Source organism: Heptranchias perlo, chromosome 2 (assembly GCF_035084215.1).
Source record: "Heptranchias perlo isolate sHepPer1 chromosome 2, sHepPer1.hap1, whole genome shotgun sequence".
In the NCBI taxonomy this organism is placed as follows: domain Eukaryota; kingdom Metazoa; phylum Chordata; class Chondrichthyes; order Hexanchiformes; family Hexanchidae; genus Heptranchias; species Heptranchias perlo.
This window is the reverse complement of record NC_090326.1, coordinates 105,307,984-105,326,480: the sequence shown is the minus strand read 5'-3', so window position 1 is coordinate 105,326,480 and position 18,497 is coordinate 105,307,984. Positions and strand designations below refer to the sequence as shown.

Below are 18,497 nucleotides of genomic sequence, written 5' to 3'. Positions count from 1 at the left end.
AAGGCAGTCTTCAGCCAATTTGATTCACTCCACATGATATCAAGAAACGGCTGAGTGCACTGGATACAGCAAAGGCTATGGGCCCCGACAACATCCCGGCTGTAGTGCTGAAGACTTGTGCTCCAGAACTAGCTGCGCCTCTAGCCAAGATGTTCCAGTACAGCTACAACACTGGTATCTACCCGACAATGTGGAAAATTGCCCAGGTATGTCGTGTTCACAAAAAGCAGGACAAATCCAATCCGGCCAATTACTGCCCCATCAGTCTACTCTCAATCATCAGCAAAGTGATGGAAGGTGTCGTCGATAGTGCTATCAAGCGGCACTTACTCACCAATAACCTGCTCACCGATGCTCAGTTTGGGTTCTGCCAGGACCACTTGGCTCCAGACCTCATTACAGCCTTGGTCCAAACATGGACAAAAGAGCTGAATTCCAGAGGTGAGGTGAGAGTGACTGTCCTTGACATCAAGGCAGCATTTGACAGAGTGTGGCACCAAGGAGCCCTAGTAAAATTGAAGTCAATGGGAATCAGTGGGAAAACTCTCCAGTGGCTGGAGTCATACCTAGCTCAAAGGAAGATGGTAGTGGTTGTTGGAGGCCAATCATCTCATCCCCAGGACATTGCTGCAGGAGTTCCTCAGGGTAGTGTCCTAGGCCCAACCATCTTCAGCTGCTTCATCAATGACCTTCCCTCCATCATAAAGTCAGAAATGGGGATGTTCGCTAATGATTGCACAGTGTTCAGTTCCATTCGCAACCCCTCAGATAACGAAGCAGTCCGTGCCCACAATGCAGCAAGACCTGGACAACATCCAGGCTTGGGCTAATAAGTGGCAAATAACATTCACGCCAGACAAGTGCCAGGCAATGACCATCTCCAACAAGAGAGAGACTAACCACCTCCCCTTGACATTCAATGACATTACCATCACCGAATCCCCCACCATCAATATCCTGACCAGAAACTTAACTGGACCAGCCATATAAATACTGTGGCTACAAGAGCAGGTCAGAGGCTGGGTATTCTGCGGCGAGTGACTCACCTCCTGACTCCCCAAAGCTTTTCCACATCTACAAGGCACAAGTCAGGAGTCTAATGGAATACTCTCCACTTGCCTGGATGAGTGCAGCTCCAACAACACTCAAGAAGCTCAACACCAGCCAGGACACTTGATTGGCACCCCATCCACCACCCTAAACATTCACTCCCTTCACCACCGGCGCACTGTGGCTGCAGTGTGTACCAGCCACAGGATGCACTGCAGCAACTCGCCATGGCTTCTTCGACAGCACCTCCCAAACCCACGACCTCCACCACCTAGAAAGACAAGAGCAGCAGGCACATGGGAACAACACCACCTGCACGTTCCCCTCCGAGTCACACACCATCCCGACTTGGAAATATATCGCCGTTCCTTCATTGTCGCTTGGTCAAAATCCTGGAACTCCCTCCCTAACAGCACTGTGGGAGAATCTTCACCAGACGGATTGCAGCGGTTCAAGAAGGCGGCTCACCACCACCTTCTCAAGGGCAATTAGGGATGGGCAATAAATGCTGGCATTGCCAACGATGCCCACATCCCATGAACGAATTAAAAAAAGGAAGGATGTGAAGGCCTTAGAGAGGGTGCAGAAGAAATTTACTAAAATGGTGCCAAAGTTGAGGGACTTCAGTTACATGGAGAGCCTGGAGTTGCTCTTCTTAGAACAGAGATGGTTAAGAGAAGATTTGATAGAGATGTTCAAAGTCATGAACGGTTTTGAGAGAATAAATAAGAAACTGTTTCCAATGGCAGAAGGGTCGGTAACCAGAAGACACAGCTTTAAGGTTATCGGCAAATGAGCCAGCGGCAACATGAGGAAACATTTTTTTTATAAACGCAGTGAGTTGTAATGATCTGGAATGCACTGCCTGAAAGGGTGGTGGAAGCAGATTCAATAGTAACTTTCAAAAGGGAATTGGAGAAATACTTGATGGGAAAAAACTTACAGGGCTCCAGGGAAAAAGCAGGGGAGTGGAGTTAATTGGAGAACTCTTTCAAAGAGCCGGCACAGACACGATGGGCTGAATGGCCTCCTCCTGTGCTGTAACTACTATGATTCCATCAGTAGATGGTAACCCTCTCCATATTGTTTATTGATAAACAGTATGGTATCAAGAACAAGGCACTGCAGAATTCTACCAATCATTGCCCTTCAAACAAAGCTTATCCATTTATCATCACCTTCTGCATTCAAGTGCTAAGATAATTCTCAATTTAGGTAACTGTTTTACCATTAATTTGTGTACCTTAATCTTGTTTAAAAACTTCCAAAATCCAAGTATATACCTACTGGATAGTCCTTATCCACTAACTTAGTTACTGCTTCAAAACCCTGACAGATTTGTGATAAGTGTTTAATTGTCCACTTTCCCTATGGATTGAGCCAAAATCATTTCAGCATTTCCCACTGAGAAAGAAATTCTTTGGAGGTAAGGCGAGGACAAGATTATGCAAAAGTTAGGACAGGTTTTAACGTACCTGTCTGAGTCCAAGTTAAAGACAGGACATACTTACTTTCTTTGATTGTCAGTCAGAGTAATGCCTTGGGCTGATACTTTAAAATGTACAACAGTGGAGGCTGGTGTTGGAGTCTGCGTTAGTGTTTCTGATGTTGCTTTCTGAATTGCTTGATGGCCTGTCAGAGACTCCATGTCCACAGAATTTAAATACCACACATTACATGCTGAAAACAAAAACACACAGAAAAACTATTCAAATCATACTCCTGGGGTACTGCCTTATTTCACAGTCCTCTATTTTGTAAATAACTGAATTTCCTCTCCTCACAAATATTAACGAGTTTACACTAATAATTCTAATATTTATGATCACTGTGGTGTAGCTAGAAAATTTCCAATGACCAGCAGCAGATGCACAAAGAAAGAGTATTAGCATTTAACAATGCCACTAAAATATACCATCTAACAAACCTGGTAATGGCTCTTAAATGGTTGAGTTGTGCTTTTACATGGCACGGTATTAGATAACTACAAATACATCAGTAGTAGGACCAATCTGCTACAGCAGCATTACAGAATTCTTACCTGCTCCTTGCTTTAATAATTCTGCAGCAGAGTTTGTGGCAGCCTGTGAGGGAGCATCTATTCCATCATCCAAAGGATCTATGAAGAAAAATAAAACACATTCAACTGTCCAAATTTTTGACATCCTAGTTGTGGAAACTGTTCAGCACTGACATTGAATTTAGACTGAGATTTATTATAAAATAAAGTTGAATACAATCCCAAAGACCCACAGATCCACAAGGTGAGTTAACCGGAGAAACAACTCAAAGCTACATTTCTATTAATAATTAGAAAAACAAATTAAAAGGTAAATTAAATGTGTAAAAGTTAAGAAAAAAGTGAATAATTTTGTGATGTCCGGAAAATCTTTTTTGAACTGTAGAAGGAGCCTGCCACAACAGGTTGTTATTCAGTAATGGCTTCTGGCAGACTTGGCATAGTTGTAAGCACATAATTAGAGGAACATGGTTATTAGTAACTAATCAGGCCACTGCATGAGATCCTTCACGTCATCAGAATAAGACACTGGGGCATAGAACTTCGGAATTACTAAAAATCTTTGAGCAGCACCAGCAATGGTCGAGTGCTTTTGGGTACTTACAGCACTAAAAACAGCGTAATGGAAAAGACGATAAACCCGCCTTTGGCACTAACCAACATAAATCTGTAAGTTTACAACTGTAGACACTATCAAAGGTTTGAGGACCTTTTCCATTGGTATTTTATAGCCCTGAAGCCAAAACTGGATACATTTGAAATTATAGCACAGCAAAGTTCAAGACTTCTATGTGATACATGTCTACGTAACCGAGAAAAGCCCAAGGAAGATTTTTAGGCTTGTGGCTGTAGAAAGCGACTCTTTCTATAAAAGTAACATTATTTCAATTCTTTCCACAAGTCGGCTCCTGAACCATCACTCAGTAAAACACAAAAACTGCTGCTGCCAACTGTAATGTTGTTAACTGCATGGAATTATCCACCTCAAACAGCTGGGTGCTTCATTAATATATGTATTTATACACCATTTTCCGGCTTTCAGGCAGGCAGGATATCAAGTCTAAAAAATGGATGTCCCGCTTTTCTAGGGAATCAGGTCTGGCAACAGCTGATTAAAAGGGCCCAGGTAAGTAATTTCAATTCTTAATACTTCAGTCATTTTTTGACCGTTTTCAACTTTTTTTTTTGTTTTATTTCCTTATGGCACTTAGGTTCTCATGAGCCCTTGTGTCAATTGTTCAATTTTTTTCCTCCCAGCTTCCTCAGAAGAACCCCAATCACTTGTATGTCAGCATTGCATGGTGGAATGTACAACAGGATGATTGAAAACCTGGTTAGCTGCACCGTCAAGACGCCACCAACCATACCTGCAGGCCCTGGCACAACTATCTGGCAGTGACCATGGGGAATGTCTTCACAGGGTGCAGGCCAGCACAGTGCCAGATACAGAATTGTAGCACACCTGGCAAGGACACCTGCAGCTACCATGCATCTTAGGGCTGGCATATCCAGTGACAATAACAGTGCCATGAAGTGGCCAGAAAGTGCTACACCTCCTGAAGCACCACCTTTACTTGAGCAGCCATCAAAAAAAGTCAAGGCATGCTCTATTAATTGCCACATGCTTTCACCTTGGGTTTCCTTTTCTTTAAGCCTCTTACCATTTTACTCTTGGCAAAGGCTACTAATGGGCTGAGACACCTTCTGAGGCACTCAGAACGTTCAGAATTTTTGTCCAACTATCGTGACATTTCCCTTTATTTTGTGCTTTCCCTTTAAGTTTCACTTGTATGCAATTTTCACTCCTACAAACTTGTGCACTTCCTGCACCTGTGCAGATCTGTAACTGAGGTTATGCATGTGAACTAATCTTGGAAAACTGAGTGCAAACAGCAAACTTCCATTTGAGTCTGTCTGAAACTTGCCAATTGTCATTCAGGTCTCAACTTTGCTAATTGTGGAAAATCTAGGCTAACGTGTTAAATAACACTTTCAGACTGATGAAAAAGATTTTTTTTTACAACAAAACTAAAGATCAGTTTATATATTTCATGCTGTATACATTTAAAAAATGAATACTTTTAAATATGATTACAGTTGTATCCATTAATGTAGGTTTTTTTAAAACTGTGTGCTTTTCAACAGTGCTCTCCTGCCAACTTAATGTGTTTACCTCTGTCAGGGATGAGCAGCTTGCAAGGCAATGCCAATGGGGTGATGGAATGTTGATAAACCAATGCCGTCAGACTCCCTGATTAGAAACACAATGATGAATATTAGATGCATTGAAACCAATCCAGTTTTAACATATCTGGATCATCTTTGCTGAATATCCTTCACTTTTAAAGAGTAAATATAAAAGCATACCAAAGTAAGGTTCATTGGGGCAACCCTTTAATCGGACTCCTTTCTGGGTACATTCAATCAGGAAATGTCTGACCAGCTCATTCGATAAGTCTCCCACTGCTGTCAAATAAAGCAATATAAGTTTACATACAGGTTAGTAGATTGGGCAGGTATATGTCAAATTAAATTTTGAAGTGGAGAAATGCAAAGTGATATATTTTGGGAGGAATAATTAAGGAGAGGATACATATATTAAACAGTTGTTTTAAAAGGATTAGAGGAGCAGAGATTTAAGGGTGCATATAACACTAATCTTTAAAAGCCCCACCCCACCCCCCACCCAAGCACCAAAATTGCCCTTGCTAAAGCCTTGAATGGTGCCTTAACCCTCCTTGTCCTTTTGCATTCTGCTGCACACCATTCTCTTTCAATGCCTCCCCTCCATCGTCCATCGCCATGGGATGGTCTTTGCATTGTTCCATTCCTACTTATCCAAATGCAGCCGTCGCATATCCAGCAATGGCTGTTCTTCCCTCCTGCACATCATCACTTCTGGAGTCCCTCAAGGACCCATCCTTGGCTCTGCTCTCTTCTTGTTTTACATACTGCCCCTTGGCAGCATCCACAGGCATGGACTTAGTTTTCACATGTATGCTAATACCTAACACTTCCTCTCCACCATTTCCAAAGACCTCTTGAACTCTTCTGTGCTATCAGGTCACTTGTTTGACATCAAGTCTTGGAAAAACCACAACTAAAGCTCAATATTCAGAAGATTGAAGCCATTTTCTTTGGCCCTGCTGCAGATTCAACTTCCTTCACACTGATTGGAATCCCTTCTCCCCATCCCGGCCAATCTCTCAGGCTGAACCAGAACGTTTGCAGTCTTGGTGTAAGATTTGATCCTGAGCTAATCTTTAAACCCCACATCTCATCTATTACCAAGATTGCTTCCTACCACCTCTGCAACATTGTCCACTTCTGCCCCATCACCAATACCCTCCTCACTTCATAAACTCCAGACTGTTCGTGTTCTGTCCTGTGCTAAATCTCATTCGTCCATCATACCCATCCAGCACACCTTCATTGGCTCATCACAACATATTGAATTTAAAATCCTCATTCTTGTCTTTAAATCCATCCAAAACCTTGCTATGTCCTACCTCTACAAGCTCCTTAACCCCACAACCCTGCTTGAATGCTCCACTCCTCTAATTCTAGCCTTCTATTGATTCCCATCATCTCTTCACCCCACCATTAGTGTTAAATTCTTCAGTCACATCAGTCTTGTTCTCTAGAATGTTGCCTCTCCATCTCGCTTTCCAACTTTCTGCCCCATTTCCTCATCTCTCTCTTCCTGGCTTAAGATTAATTCCCTAATGTCACCTATAAAGCGCCTTAGGGCATTTCCTACATTAAAGGCACTATATAAATTCAAGTTATTGTTAAAGAAGTACAAAGGAAACATGCAGAGCGCTAAATTGGGCCGTGTACCGTCCATTGTCACGGCCTCTTTGACATCCAAGATGGTGTCTTGGATTCACACGCACGTTTCCAGCGTGACGTGTGCCGGACGCCATCTTGGTAGAGGAGTTAGCGCATGCAGATAACGAACCCTGGAATCATGTAAAGTAGGGAGAAAATGGCTTCAATCAGTGTGCAATGATGATTTAAAGTGGTAGACACCATTTTGGGACTTACCGCTCAACTCAATGCACAGTCATAACCCCAACCATCTGAACGTGTCTTAGAGTGCCTGGAGGACCCCCCATCAGCGCTATTTAAAGGGACCATGCAGGATATACAGGTTAGTGGCTGGATTATTGCTTCTGGTTGCCGAGACATTTGTAATTGTTTTTGGAGGTCTCCTACACTTGAATACTAGGACGCGGGGACATAGCCTAACATTTAGAGCCAGGACGTGCAGGAGTGAAGTGAGGAAATGCTTCTACGCGCAAAGGGTGAGAGACGTTTGGAACGCTCTTCTGCAAATGGCAGTTAATGCTAGCTCAATTGTGAATGTTAAATCTGAGATTGATAGATATCTGTGAACCAAGGGTATTAAGGGATATGGGACTAAGGCAGGTATATGGAGTTAGGTCACAAGCCCACCATGATCTCATTGAATGGTGGAACAGGCTCGAGGGGCTAAATGCAACTGCCATTTGCTGCCTCCTGATATGCGCCACCTTCTCCTGCAAGAAAGCGGGACATCTGTCTGGGTAATGTGCCTGTCAAGGTTGAATAGTTGCCAGTGCGTGTGGCCTGTGAGTTGTGGGTGGGCAACTTGAAACAGTGGTAATATGCAAGGGTGAGAGGAAACATCTGGTTGGAAGAGTTGAGTACTGATGGAAAGTGTTTGTTGGTATGTGGGGTGTAGTGCGTGGTGCAGTTGGTAGGAGACACCACTTGACAGTTGACCTCACTCACCTTGACCATTCATGTAAAAGCATTGAACTTCTTCCTGCACTGCATCCATGTTCATAATGCTGTGCACCTGGCATTGACTTTGTCCCCGCTGCCTCCCAGTGCCTTTTGGATATATGTCTGGAGGGCCTCTTACACCCCACCCCTGTGGATATAGGATGTCCCTCCTTCTGTCCACCTCTTGCACCAAGGACTCTAGTGCATCAACAGAGAACCTTGATGCACGCACTCTCGCAGGCCTGGTACCAACTCAGAACGGCAGATTGGTGAGGTCTGACGTGCAGATTGGAGGATGTGGGATTTAGTAGTACGCAACCTTTATTCAATGTTTTAACATAACTCATCAGTGTGTAAACACAGGGATGAGATCTGCATCTGTGTTTTACGTGTGCGATGTCTTATCTCTGTTGAGACTCCGTGCAGACAGGAGACTGTTATTTTCAGCAAATAACAGGTACCAGCTACTTTTAAGAAATTTCTAAGAAACATCCTCCCTTTAAGAGATTGGTGGTGGAAAGTGCAAATTGCATTTATTGCACGTGCAACGCCTGGAATGGAACGATGATTGCAGGTAAGTACTCGGGCCGGCCGGCCGAAACTCGTGTCCTGCCTGCGCAGGGGTCATTGGGTGCGGGGTAATAGCACATCACATTACCCGTGCCCAAAAACGGCTCTTATCCAATTTTTCCCCCGCAGTCTTTTTGGGGGCCAATTTGAAGTTAGTGACTGAAAAATGCAATACCTTTCTTGTTTTGCTGAAGCACAGAAGCTGGGGGTGTAGCGACTTTCATTGCCAATCCATAGGCACCCCGGAAAGAGTGGCTGTCCCGTACAATGAACGACCCTGGCTCTTTGTCTTTTAGTAACGCAATGGCTGCAGGGTAGAATGGGTTCCCATTAATAATTAGATCATTAAACTTAGAGAAGAATCTCAGAATGTGGATTTCTTCCTAAGATTGTTCTGAAGAATTCTTAGAGGAATATTTTCTACCACATGAAAGTCTTTACATTGTATCTCATCTCATTCTATATGTATGATAATACCTTCACGCTTCTCCTCTACCATTTCCATTGACCGACATATGGAGACATGAGGAGCAAAATGTTTTTTTCTGTGGGCCATTCGACCTGACATAAATGCTGAGATCCACCTGTCAGAGACTACTGGTGCTGACACTGCTCAGGTTTGAGGGATCTGGGCGATGCCACCCCATTATAACTAATACAGCGTCTGCGCTACTAGGGATATAATTCAGGCTCTCACCACGGCAGACAGTGTCGGGTCTGGGGGTGGGTGCCAGGCCTCCTCACCCCAAACCTCCCTGACAGGATAAAGTAAATGCCTTCTCGGCCCCCTTTGTAAGGTGGCCAAAACTAATTTGGAGGGCCATGCCACAAAACAGGCATGAACTCCCCAGGCGGGCCCCAAATCTGTCACTCTAGGGGCCGATGCATCTGCGTTCACTTGGTATACTGACTGCCAATGGTCTGCCCGACGTATACCAGGCATGTTAACTCCCTGCCCCAGTCTCACCCCTCTCCTAGGCAGGGACTCAGCGTATCAGGAGTTACGGCAAGAGTGCATCAGAATGGCCAGAGATTTTCAGTCCCAAAATGTCAATGCCATAATTTTTCTGAAGCTGAATTAGAAAGTGATTTAACAGACTATAAAATAGCTACTTTTAGAAAAAGGATCTGAAAGATGGATAGATTTCTATATGGAAGTGATGATTATATGGCCCAAATAAAGTAATTCAAGTTTTTGAATCTCCCTGAAAGGCAAACAATGATGCATCTATCTACAATTTTGATTTACTGCTAATTTTGTTCTGCAAGCATTTGCATTGGTCAATGTGTCGTTGCAAATTTCATTCTAATATATGTCATCTTCTGTTGGCAACAGAATGTCTAACATTGCAACTTCATAAAAAGAAAGTTACATTGAAGAAACTGCGACCACAAATTTCCCAAATAAAAACACGTACTAGCAGATTTCCTGGTGCTTACCATAAGAGAATGATTTACTGATTTATAGACTGACAAGTACTTATAAATTCTCAGACTTTGGTCAGAAGAAATCAACATGAAAATACTGTTTTCCTTTGTTTTTAATACTTTTCACATATTGGATCGTGAAATCGGAGATGTGACAGATGCACGATACGTGTAAGATTTCTATATATAAAATTGAAGAAAACGATAAATGGACAGAGCACACTGCAGATGCAAGTTGCTGACCATCAATTAAAATTATTTCTCCGGCAACAAATGGTACCAGTGACTGACACAGTAAGCTCATCATCGTGTCCATCACTCTAACAGGAAGGAGCATTGAGCAAACATCCCCAGTAAATCAACGAGCTGGGATCCTTTGCCAATCTCTGTCAATGCGGCCACGTTACTGATGTTAGGATATGTGAGAACAACCTGTGTTAACTACCTCCAATTTCTCACTGCCAATGATTGGGAGAGGGGAAAAGTTTCACCTCCACTCACCCCTTCCAACAATCCAACAAGGATTAGGAATGTGAGAAATTTGTACTTGCACACCCACATGGTATCATGCAAGTTTCTGAATATGGTTTGGATGTTTCACTACGTTAGATGCTACATGAATGCAAGTTGTTGTTGTATCAATTGAAACATTAGAATTAATTTTATTCCAGGACATCTGCAGTTAGGTCATTTGAGATGCTGTTTGCTCCAGTCTCTCCACAGTCTCATTTTACTGGAACCCTTCTTCTACGGCTGTTCACAATAACGCAAAAGATCAGTTACATATTCAGAATTGGTTTAAACAGAATGTGTTTCTGCCTCACCTTGTTCACGTGATATCTCTGGCTTATACCAAAATTTGGACGTGTCTTGTACAAATTTTACAGTGACATGTTTATCAGACGAGAAACCAGTATCTGCAACTAAAGTGAAAAAATATCAAATACATGGAAAATACACTACTTTCGAATTTCAGCTTCGAGTTCATACTTTCAAAAATTAACACACACTACGATAGTCAAAACTTAATCAGGTTACACAAGTCCATTTTGCAACACAATTCACAAAAGTCATGCTGCATCAGCATTAAAACAATTATAAAGTTAAAATATTTTCATTTTTAACTTTAACAAAGAATCACTAATGTGGCAACAACAAACATGTATCCCTACCCTGGAGTTCATAATGGTCATAAGATCCTCTAATGAGTATCAGGAAACATTAAGATTAATAGTGAACAGATGTTTAAGTATCACAGTAAAGCATTAGGACTTGGTCACTTCATAAGTAGCTGAGCCTTACAGACCAGAATGGCCCACATTCGATCGCTGTTTTACAACATTTGGACAAGATAACAGAGGATGCCACGCATCCCTGGAACTGTGGCCCAACAAAGTGTCAATGGCTTCAGGATAGGAGGAGGTGGGAGTGGAGAAAAATAAAACTAAACATCAATACCTTCAGGAGAGGAGGGAATGGGTGTGGAGAGAAATAAAACAAGCACAGTGGAGCTTTCAAAATGAGCATCAGAGGTCAAAGTGACAATGCAGTACCAATATTACAGCAATGCCACCATTGATAGAGGTAGAACTCAACACTAGAAACTACTTAAGATCACATTTCAGTCATGTCTTGATGATGCAGTCCTCCAGTATTTAGTGATGAAAGTTACAGAAACAGAACACTGGAATGGTGTTTAATTCTTGTGTCAGGCAACGTGGAACGCCATCCAATGTTTCAAAGTATTAATCGGTTGTCTAGGTTTAATCAGATAAAGCATCAGTACTAACCAAAATTTGAAGATTAGCACTAATCTCGTACCTTTCTGAATTCCACTCTATGAGCTCAGTTCTCCTGTAGCTCAGCTACTATTTCTGGGAACCAAATTATCTTCCTGGCCTTCAAAATACTCATACAATATATCTAAAAAAATGATATTCTGATTTTCAATCTTGACTATGAGAAGACAAGGAAAGTACATGGGATTTCATTACAACTGTCAGCCTCTAAAGGTTTAGAACTGGCTGTTTTATATTAACTGCCAAAAGGTCAGCATAGACATTCAGACAGTTCTGAAGAAGGGTTTGCTGTACACCAAAAACATTAAATTGTCCATCTTTTTACTGATGCTGTCTGGCTTGCTATATATTTTTAGCATTTTTTGTTTTTATTTCAGACACTTAGGACTTTTTTTTTGAAGTTGTGATCACTGGGAGCTGCCACAAAGAAAATCTTTTTATTTATTCCGTACCCTGTAGAATGTAAACCCTGTCTTCAGGATGAAGGGCCATGGAATTCCCTGGGCACAGAGGGTGAAATTCTATAGTAAGGATTCTTGCAGAAATTGGAAACATCTGTTTCCTATACACAACCAAGATTAAAAAAATGTTTTAAAAATCTGACAAGAACCACCCTTGTCAGTGTAGATGGGAGTGCACGCTTGGTGGGGTCTAATCCTGAACTAGCAGCAAGCCATCACAGGGCCTGCATTGCTCAAGTGGACACACCGTGACAAGGCTGCAACTACTTTAGATCATACTCTGCAGATTATAGAAGAGAATTTTCATAATAGCTAGCAAACATCTACAAATTCTTGGCAACGTCGCTGTGATATAACATTAAACTCTGTCTCAAACTCCATGGCCATTGTATCTTTCAGATCCTAAACTGCTGCTAAACTGTGTATCCATTCAAAATAATTGTAATACTTCACGGTATTTCTTATTTTCATGCTGCCCCTCAGCGACATCATCTGAAAACACTTCAGATTCCACATATACGCTGACGACTCCCAGCTCTACCTCACAACCAACTCCCTCAACTCCTACGCCGTCGCTCATTTGTCATGTTGCTTGTCCGATGAGCAAAAATTTCCTGCAACTAAATATTGGGAAGACCGAAGCCATTGTCTTCGGTCCCCGTCACAAGCCTCGTTCCCTAGCAACTGACTCCATCCCTCTCTCCCTGGCCCCTGTCTGAGGCTGATCCAGACCATTCGCAACCTTGGCGTCCTATTTGATCCTAAGATGAGCTTCCAACCACATAGCAGATCCATCCCCAAGACCGTCTACTTCCACCTCCGTAACATTGCCCATCTCCACCCCTGCCTCAGCTCATCTGCTGATGAAACCCTCATCCATGCCTTTGTAACCTCCAGACTGGACTATTCCAATGGTCTCTTGGCCGGCCTCCCATCTTCCAACCTCTATAAACTTGAGCTCATCCAAAACTCTGCTGCCCGTATCCTAACTCGCACCAAGTCCCATTCTCCCATCACCCCTGTGATCTACTTTGGCTCCCGGTCCGGCCTCGATTTTAAAATTCTCATCCTCATTTTCAAATCCCCCCATGGCCTTGACCCTCTCTATCTCTGTAACCTCCTCCAGCCCTACAACCCTATCTCTGCGCTCCTCCAATTCTTGCCTCTTGCACATCCCTGATTTTAATCGCTCCACCATTGGCGGGCCGTGCCATCAGCTGCCTAGGCACTGCAGTTAGGAAGGCAAATGGTTTGTTGGCCTTTATTACAAGAGGATTTGTGTACAGGAGTGGAGATGTTTTACTGCAATTATATAGGGCCTTGGTGAGACCGCACCTGGAGTATTGTGTACAATTTTGGTCGTCTTACTTAAGGAAGGATATACTTGCTATAGAGGGAGTGCAACAAAGGTTCACCAGACTGATTCCTGGGATGATGGGATTGTCGTATGAGGAGAGATTGAGTAGACTTGGCCTGCATTCTCTAGAGTTTAGAAGAATGAGAGGTGATCTCATTGAAACATACAAAGTTCTTACAGGGCTCGACAGGGTAGATGCAAGGAGGATGTTTCCCCTGGCTGGGGAGTCTAGAACCAGGGGTCACAGTCTCAGAATAAGGGGTAGGCCATTTAGGACTGAGATGAGGAGAAATTTTTTCACTCTAAGGGTGGTGAATCTTTAGAATTCTCTACTTCTGAGGGCTGTGGAGGTTCAGTCATTGAGTACATTCAAAACGAGATCGATAGATTTCTAGATATTAAAGGCATCAAGGGATATGGGGATAGTGCAGGAAAATGGCATTGAGATAGAAGCTCAGCCATGATCTTGTTGAATGGCAGAGCAGGCTCGTGGGGCCAGATGGCCTACTCCTGCTCCTTATGTTCTCAGGTATTCCCTCCCTAAAAACCTCCACCTCTCTACTCTCGCTCCTCTTTTAAGACATTCCTTATAACCTACTTCTTTGACCAAGCTTTTGGTCACCTGTGGCTCGGGGACAAATTTTGTTTGAAAACGCTCCTGTGAAGCGCCTTGGAACGTTTTACTATGTTAAAAGGCGCTATATAAATGCAAGTTCTTGTTGTTGAACACAAGGAACAGCAGTGTGAGTTACATCTCGACACATCTGATTGGGAAACCACAGCTCACTCCCAACACATCACAAAATAATTGTCCCCATTTTGGATTCCAACATGTTAAGTTGCTGCTAACTAAATACATCAAGGCAACAAAAAGCAAAGTGAGTCAATTCAGGGTGTTTAATGCTTCCTTTTATATTACAATTGTGCAGCTGATGGCAGCCTCGACTTCAGCAGCAGCCGTGTAATGTAAACAAAGCGGAGCTGCTGCCTCCAGAGTAGGTGGTTTTCTGGCTGTGGGTGGGCTGAGTGCTCAGCATGTGGCTTTCTAATAACTGGCCTTTACGAACCTTCTGTGGAGAAGGTCTGCAGGCAGAAGTGAAAGTTAATTATGTAAATAAAAGGACTGTTAATTCTCTGTATTCACGGTTGGCTATCGAAAGTCAAATATTTAAATAAAAGGATGATTAATTTTCTGTAAACAGGGTTGGATATGGAATCTTTTAAACAACTAAATATGAGAAAAGAAAATCACTGCACTCACCCTGTACAACAGAAGTACTTATGACTTTAGAGAAGTCCGGAAGGACACTGGGGAATGGAATGCTGATTGTACTTCCACTGTGGGGACTTGAAAAGCCACTTGAAGCTGGTGAGATGGAAGCAAATGAATGATCTCCCTCAGAAATCCTCTTCTTCTCTGGCAGTGGAGGATGCACATTCAGACTCAAAACATCATGCATCAGTGTTGCATTGTTTTGTGCCTGCCCACTAACTGCTGTAAGTACTTCCTCTTGCAGACTACCATTACCCAAGAAACCAGTCGCTGGCGAGTTCATGTTTGAAGCGGTGTTGTTTGATCCCATAGAAAGACTAGATAGTATGGCTTTTTTCCCATCATACTTAAGTCCACTGTTGACACTGTAGTTCAGGTAACCCTGGTTACTAGAAGCTGCAGGCAAAGCATGCAATGTGGGGGTTGTTCCAGCACTGCCTTGTTGTAGGTTTGAAGTGAGGCTCTCAGAAATACTCATGTGAGTAGAACGGCTGTTAGGAGAGACAACTTGTGATCCTGGAGAAGGAAACTGTGACAAGATAGAGGTCTCCCGTGGTGGACTTGCTGAGTTAACAGAAAACTCTGAGGAACCAAGGTAACTTCCTGTTGATCTGCTAACTCCAGGTGGCTGAGGAGAAAACGCTCCTTTCTGGGTACTCTCCAACCAGGCAGGTGGGCTAGCGGGGAGAAAAGAAATAATGTAAACGAAGAAAAACAATAAAGGATTGATTAGTATATAATCCCAGTATGAGACCACCATTATTCACATCTCTTTGAATTTTTAAGAACTGATCATATCCCCTCTCAAGCCCGGTTTCTAAGAACATCCCATTTTGCTATCTATTCTCAAAATCTACCATTAAAATTAACGAAGATCATACATAAAAATCATTCATCTGTCCAGTGCTTTTGCTAATAGCATGCAAGTTCTGAAGATACAATAGTACTTCCACTTAAAGTGTCTTTTTAAGTTGAAATGTCTCAAATTGCTTCATACAGTGAATCACTTTTGAAGTGCAGTGGCTGTTATGCAAACAAAATGATTTGTAGTTTTAAGCATCTACATTACTTAGACTAGGTAATCACAAGTAATTGAAAATGCAATTGATGCATTGTGCTTCATATAGAACCTGAAGGTCTGCTCTACGTTGTTCATGCACAAATGACAAAACCTGATTTTTTAAACAGTGGTGCGAGGAAATAGAGTTTTAGATCCACCCATGTGCTGTGGGAAGGGTGGGAGGTGTACAATGAATAGCAATAACTTCACAAATTAACTTCATCAGTTTATTATAAGAAACCCTTTATAATATTTCCTGAGTTAGGCTTGACAAAATATGTGCATTAGTTTTCTCGAGAATGTATTTACCAACTAAAAGCTTATAATATCAGACACTTAACTCCAAGTGCTGATTTGTAACAGCATATGCCAGGGTATATGGATAAAGAATTGTGGTTTGCGTGGTAACTCAGATCCACTTCACTTCTGAGGAAATCCCACCATCTCATTCATAGTGGAATCACTGGTTAATTTCAGCCTCTAAGTGTAGAGTATAAATTCAAATAGCGCAGAGAAGGTTAAGGGGAGATTTGATCGAGGTGTTCAAAATCATGCAGGGTTTTGTTGGAATAAATAAGGAGAAACTGCTTCCAGTGGCAGAAGGGTCGATAACCAGAGGACACAGATTTCAGGGAATTGGCAAAAGAACCAGAGGCGACATGAGAAGAACTTTTTTTAACGCAGAGGGTTATGATGATCTGGAATGCACTGCCTGAAATAGTGGTGAACAATTTTACAACACCAAGTTATAGTCCAACGATTTTTATTTGAAATCTACAAGCTTTCGGAGGTTTCTTCCTTCCTCAGGAGGTTTCCTCCTTCCTCAGGTACATTTACCTGAGGTACATTTACCTGAGGAAGGAGGAAACCGCCGAAAGCTTGTAGATGTCAAATAAAAATCGTTGGACTATAACTTGGTGTTGTAAAATTGTTTACAATTGTCAACCCCAGTCCATCACCGGCATCTCCACATCATGAAATAGTGGTGGAAGCAGATTCAATAATAACTTTCAAAAGGGAATTGTTAATTCTCTGTATTCACGGTTGGCTGAAAGGGAAAAATTTGGAGGCCTATGGGGGAAAGAGCAGTGGAATGGGACTATTTAGACAGCTCTTTCAAAGAGCTGGCATAGGCACGATGGGCCAAATGGCTTCCTCTGTGCTGTATCATTCTACGATTCTATAAATAACTTGATCATGAGAAAATGTACTGCAGTTTGGAAAAAGTATTCAATAGACAAGCGTTGTATAATTCTGCAGCACTACCGTAAACTATGGCGTCTCAGGATCTGGATTTACTAAGTGTTCAGTTCAATCTCATGTTGCAATAATGGTTGATTTTTATCACCAGAGTATAGATGCAAAAAGAGTCCAAGCTAATCTGCTGGTAGGATTTTGTAGCAATATTTGGCATTGTCTATTCTCAAAATCTACCATTAAAATGAATGAAAATCAATCTTCGGTCACTTCGAGTGAAGAGCAGTCCTTGCAATGTTTTGTTGCAGTCTTCACTTACTTTCCACTACCCTGCTGTTTGGACAATTGCAGGCTTCTGCTGCTCTCTCTTATCCTCCCTCCCAAATCAGTTTGCTAGTGTGCAGCCTTGTGTTTGCACGTCCTTGCCACAAAATTTTAAAATGTCTTTGTAGGTGCTTGCCAGTCCTACCAACTCTAACATGAGTCCCAGTGTCCTGAGTGCAAACATAAGAGCTCATCCAAAACCCTGCTGCCCGTTTCCCAACTCGTACCAAGTCCCGTTCTCCCATCACCCCTGTGTTCGTTGACCTACATTGGCTCCTGGTCCGGGAACGCCTCGATTTTAAAATTCTTATCCTTGTTTTCAAATCCCTCCATGGCCTTGCCCCTCCCTATCTCTGTGACCTCTTCCAGCCCTACAACCCTCCGAGATTTCTGCGTTCCTCCGCTTCTGGCCTCTTGCGTATCCCCGATTTTCATCGCTCCACCATTGGCGGACGTGCCTTCAGCTGCCTAGGCCCTAAGCACTGGAATTCCCTCCCTAAACCTCTGCATTTCTCTACCTCTCTCTCCTCCTTTAAGATGCTCCTTAAAGCCTACCTCTTTGACCATCTGTCCTAATATCTCCTTGGCTCTGGCTCGATATCAAATTTCGTTTTGATAACGCTCCTGTGAAGCGCGTGGGACGTATTACTACGTTAAAGGCGCTATATAAATGCAAGTTGTTGTTGCAGATTTGGACTGTGGGCATGTTCAAGTTGGAATAGAACGGAGAAAGAAAGCTGGCATGTTGGTTGACAAGCAGAGAGGACTGGAATAGATTTTGGAGAGGAAGAGATTGATTAACTGGGACTGAAACTGGGTCCAAGTTAAATGCATTTAAATATAAGGTTCCAAATCCTGTAATTATTTTTTGGTGTAGTTTTTTATGGGCATTTTTTTCCTTTTGTTTGATGGGTGGGATTTTTCTTTTGCAGACATCTGTGGGGTTTTTTGGAATGTGGGAAGGAAGCATCATTTATCTGTTTTTCTGTTGTGCTGTGGAGAACTGCGGAATGTGACTGCTGTTGACTGCATACTTTATTTACCCTGCGTTAAGGAGCTCCACCCAGCATATACAAAAAAAACCTTCCTGTTTTAGTGGATGCTTTGTGTAGGACAACCTCGTTTGCATATGGCTTATGTACTGTGGCTGCCTTTGTTTTGTGATGTAAACTTCTGCAGGGAGAGGTA

At 42.6% G+C, this 18,497-nt stretch overlaps 1 protein-coding gene across 6 annotated transcripts in view; it reads right to left on the bottom strand.

The window, feature by feature from the left end:
* The window catches only part of LOC137341956 (tensin-3-like), a 385,280-nt gene that overhangs the window by 7,071 nt on the left and 359,712 nt on the right, over nucleotides 1-18,497 (bottom strand). For all 6 annotated transcript variants that reach the window (XM_068005512.1, XM_068005503.1, XM_068005521.1 and 3 more), the window contains 7 exons: nucleotides 14,717-15,405; nucleotides 10,663-10,761; nucleotides 8,586-8,717; nucleotides 5,438-5,536; nucleotides 5,244-5,321; nucleotides 3,092-3,169; nucleotides 2,562-2,730 (listed from right to left, as the gene is read on the bottom strand). In XM_068005512.1, coding sequence (XP_067861613.1) covers nucleotides 2,562-2,730; nucleotides 3,092-3,169; nucleotides 5,244-5,321; nucleotides 5,438-5,536; nucleotides 8,586-8,717; nucleotides 10,663-10,761; nucleotides 14,717-15,405 — 1,344 coding nt within the window. The remainder of the gene's footprint in view (nucleotides 1-2,561; nucleotides 2,731-3,091; nucleotides 3,170-5,243; nucleotides 5,322-5,437; nucleotides 5,537-8,585; nucleotides 8,718-10,662; nucleotides 10,762-14,716; nucleotides 15,406-18,497) is intronic.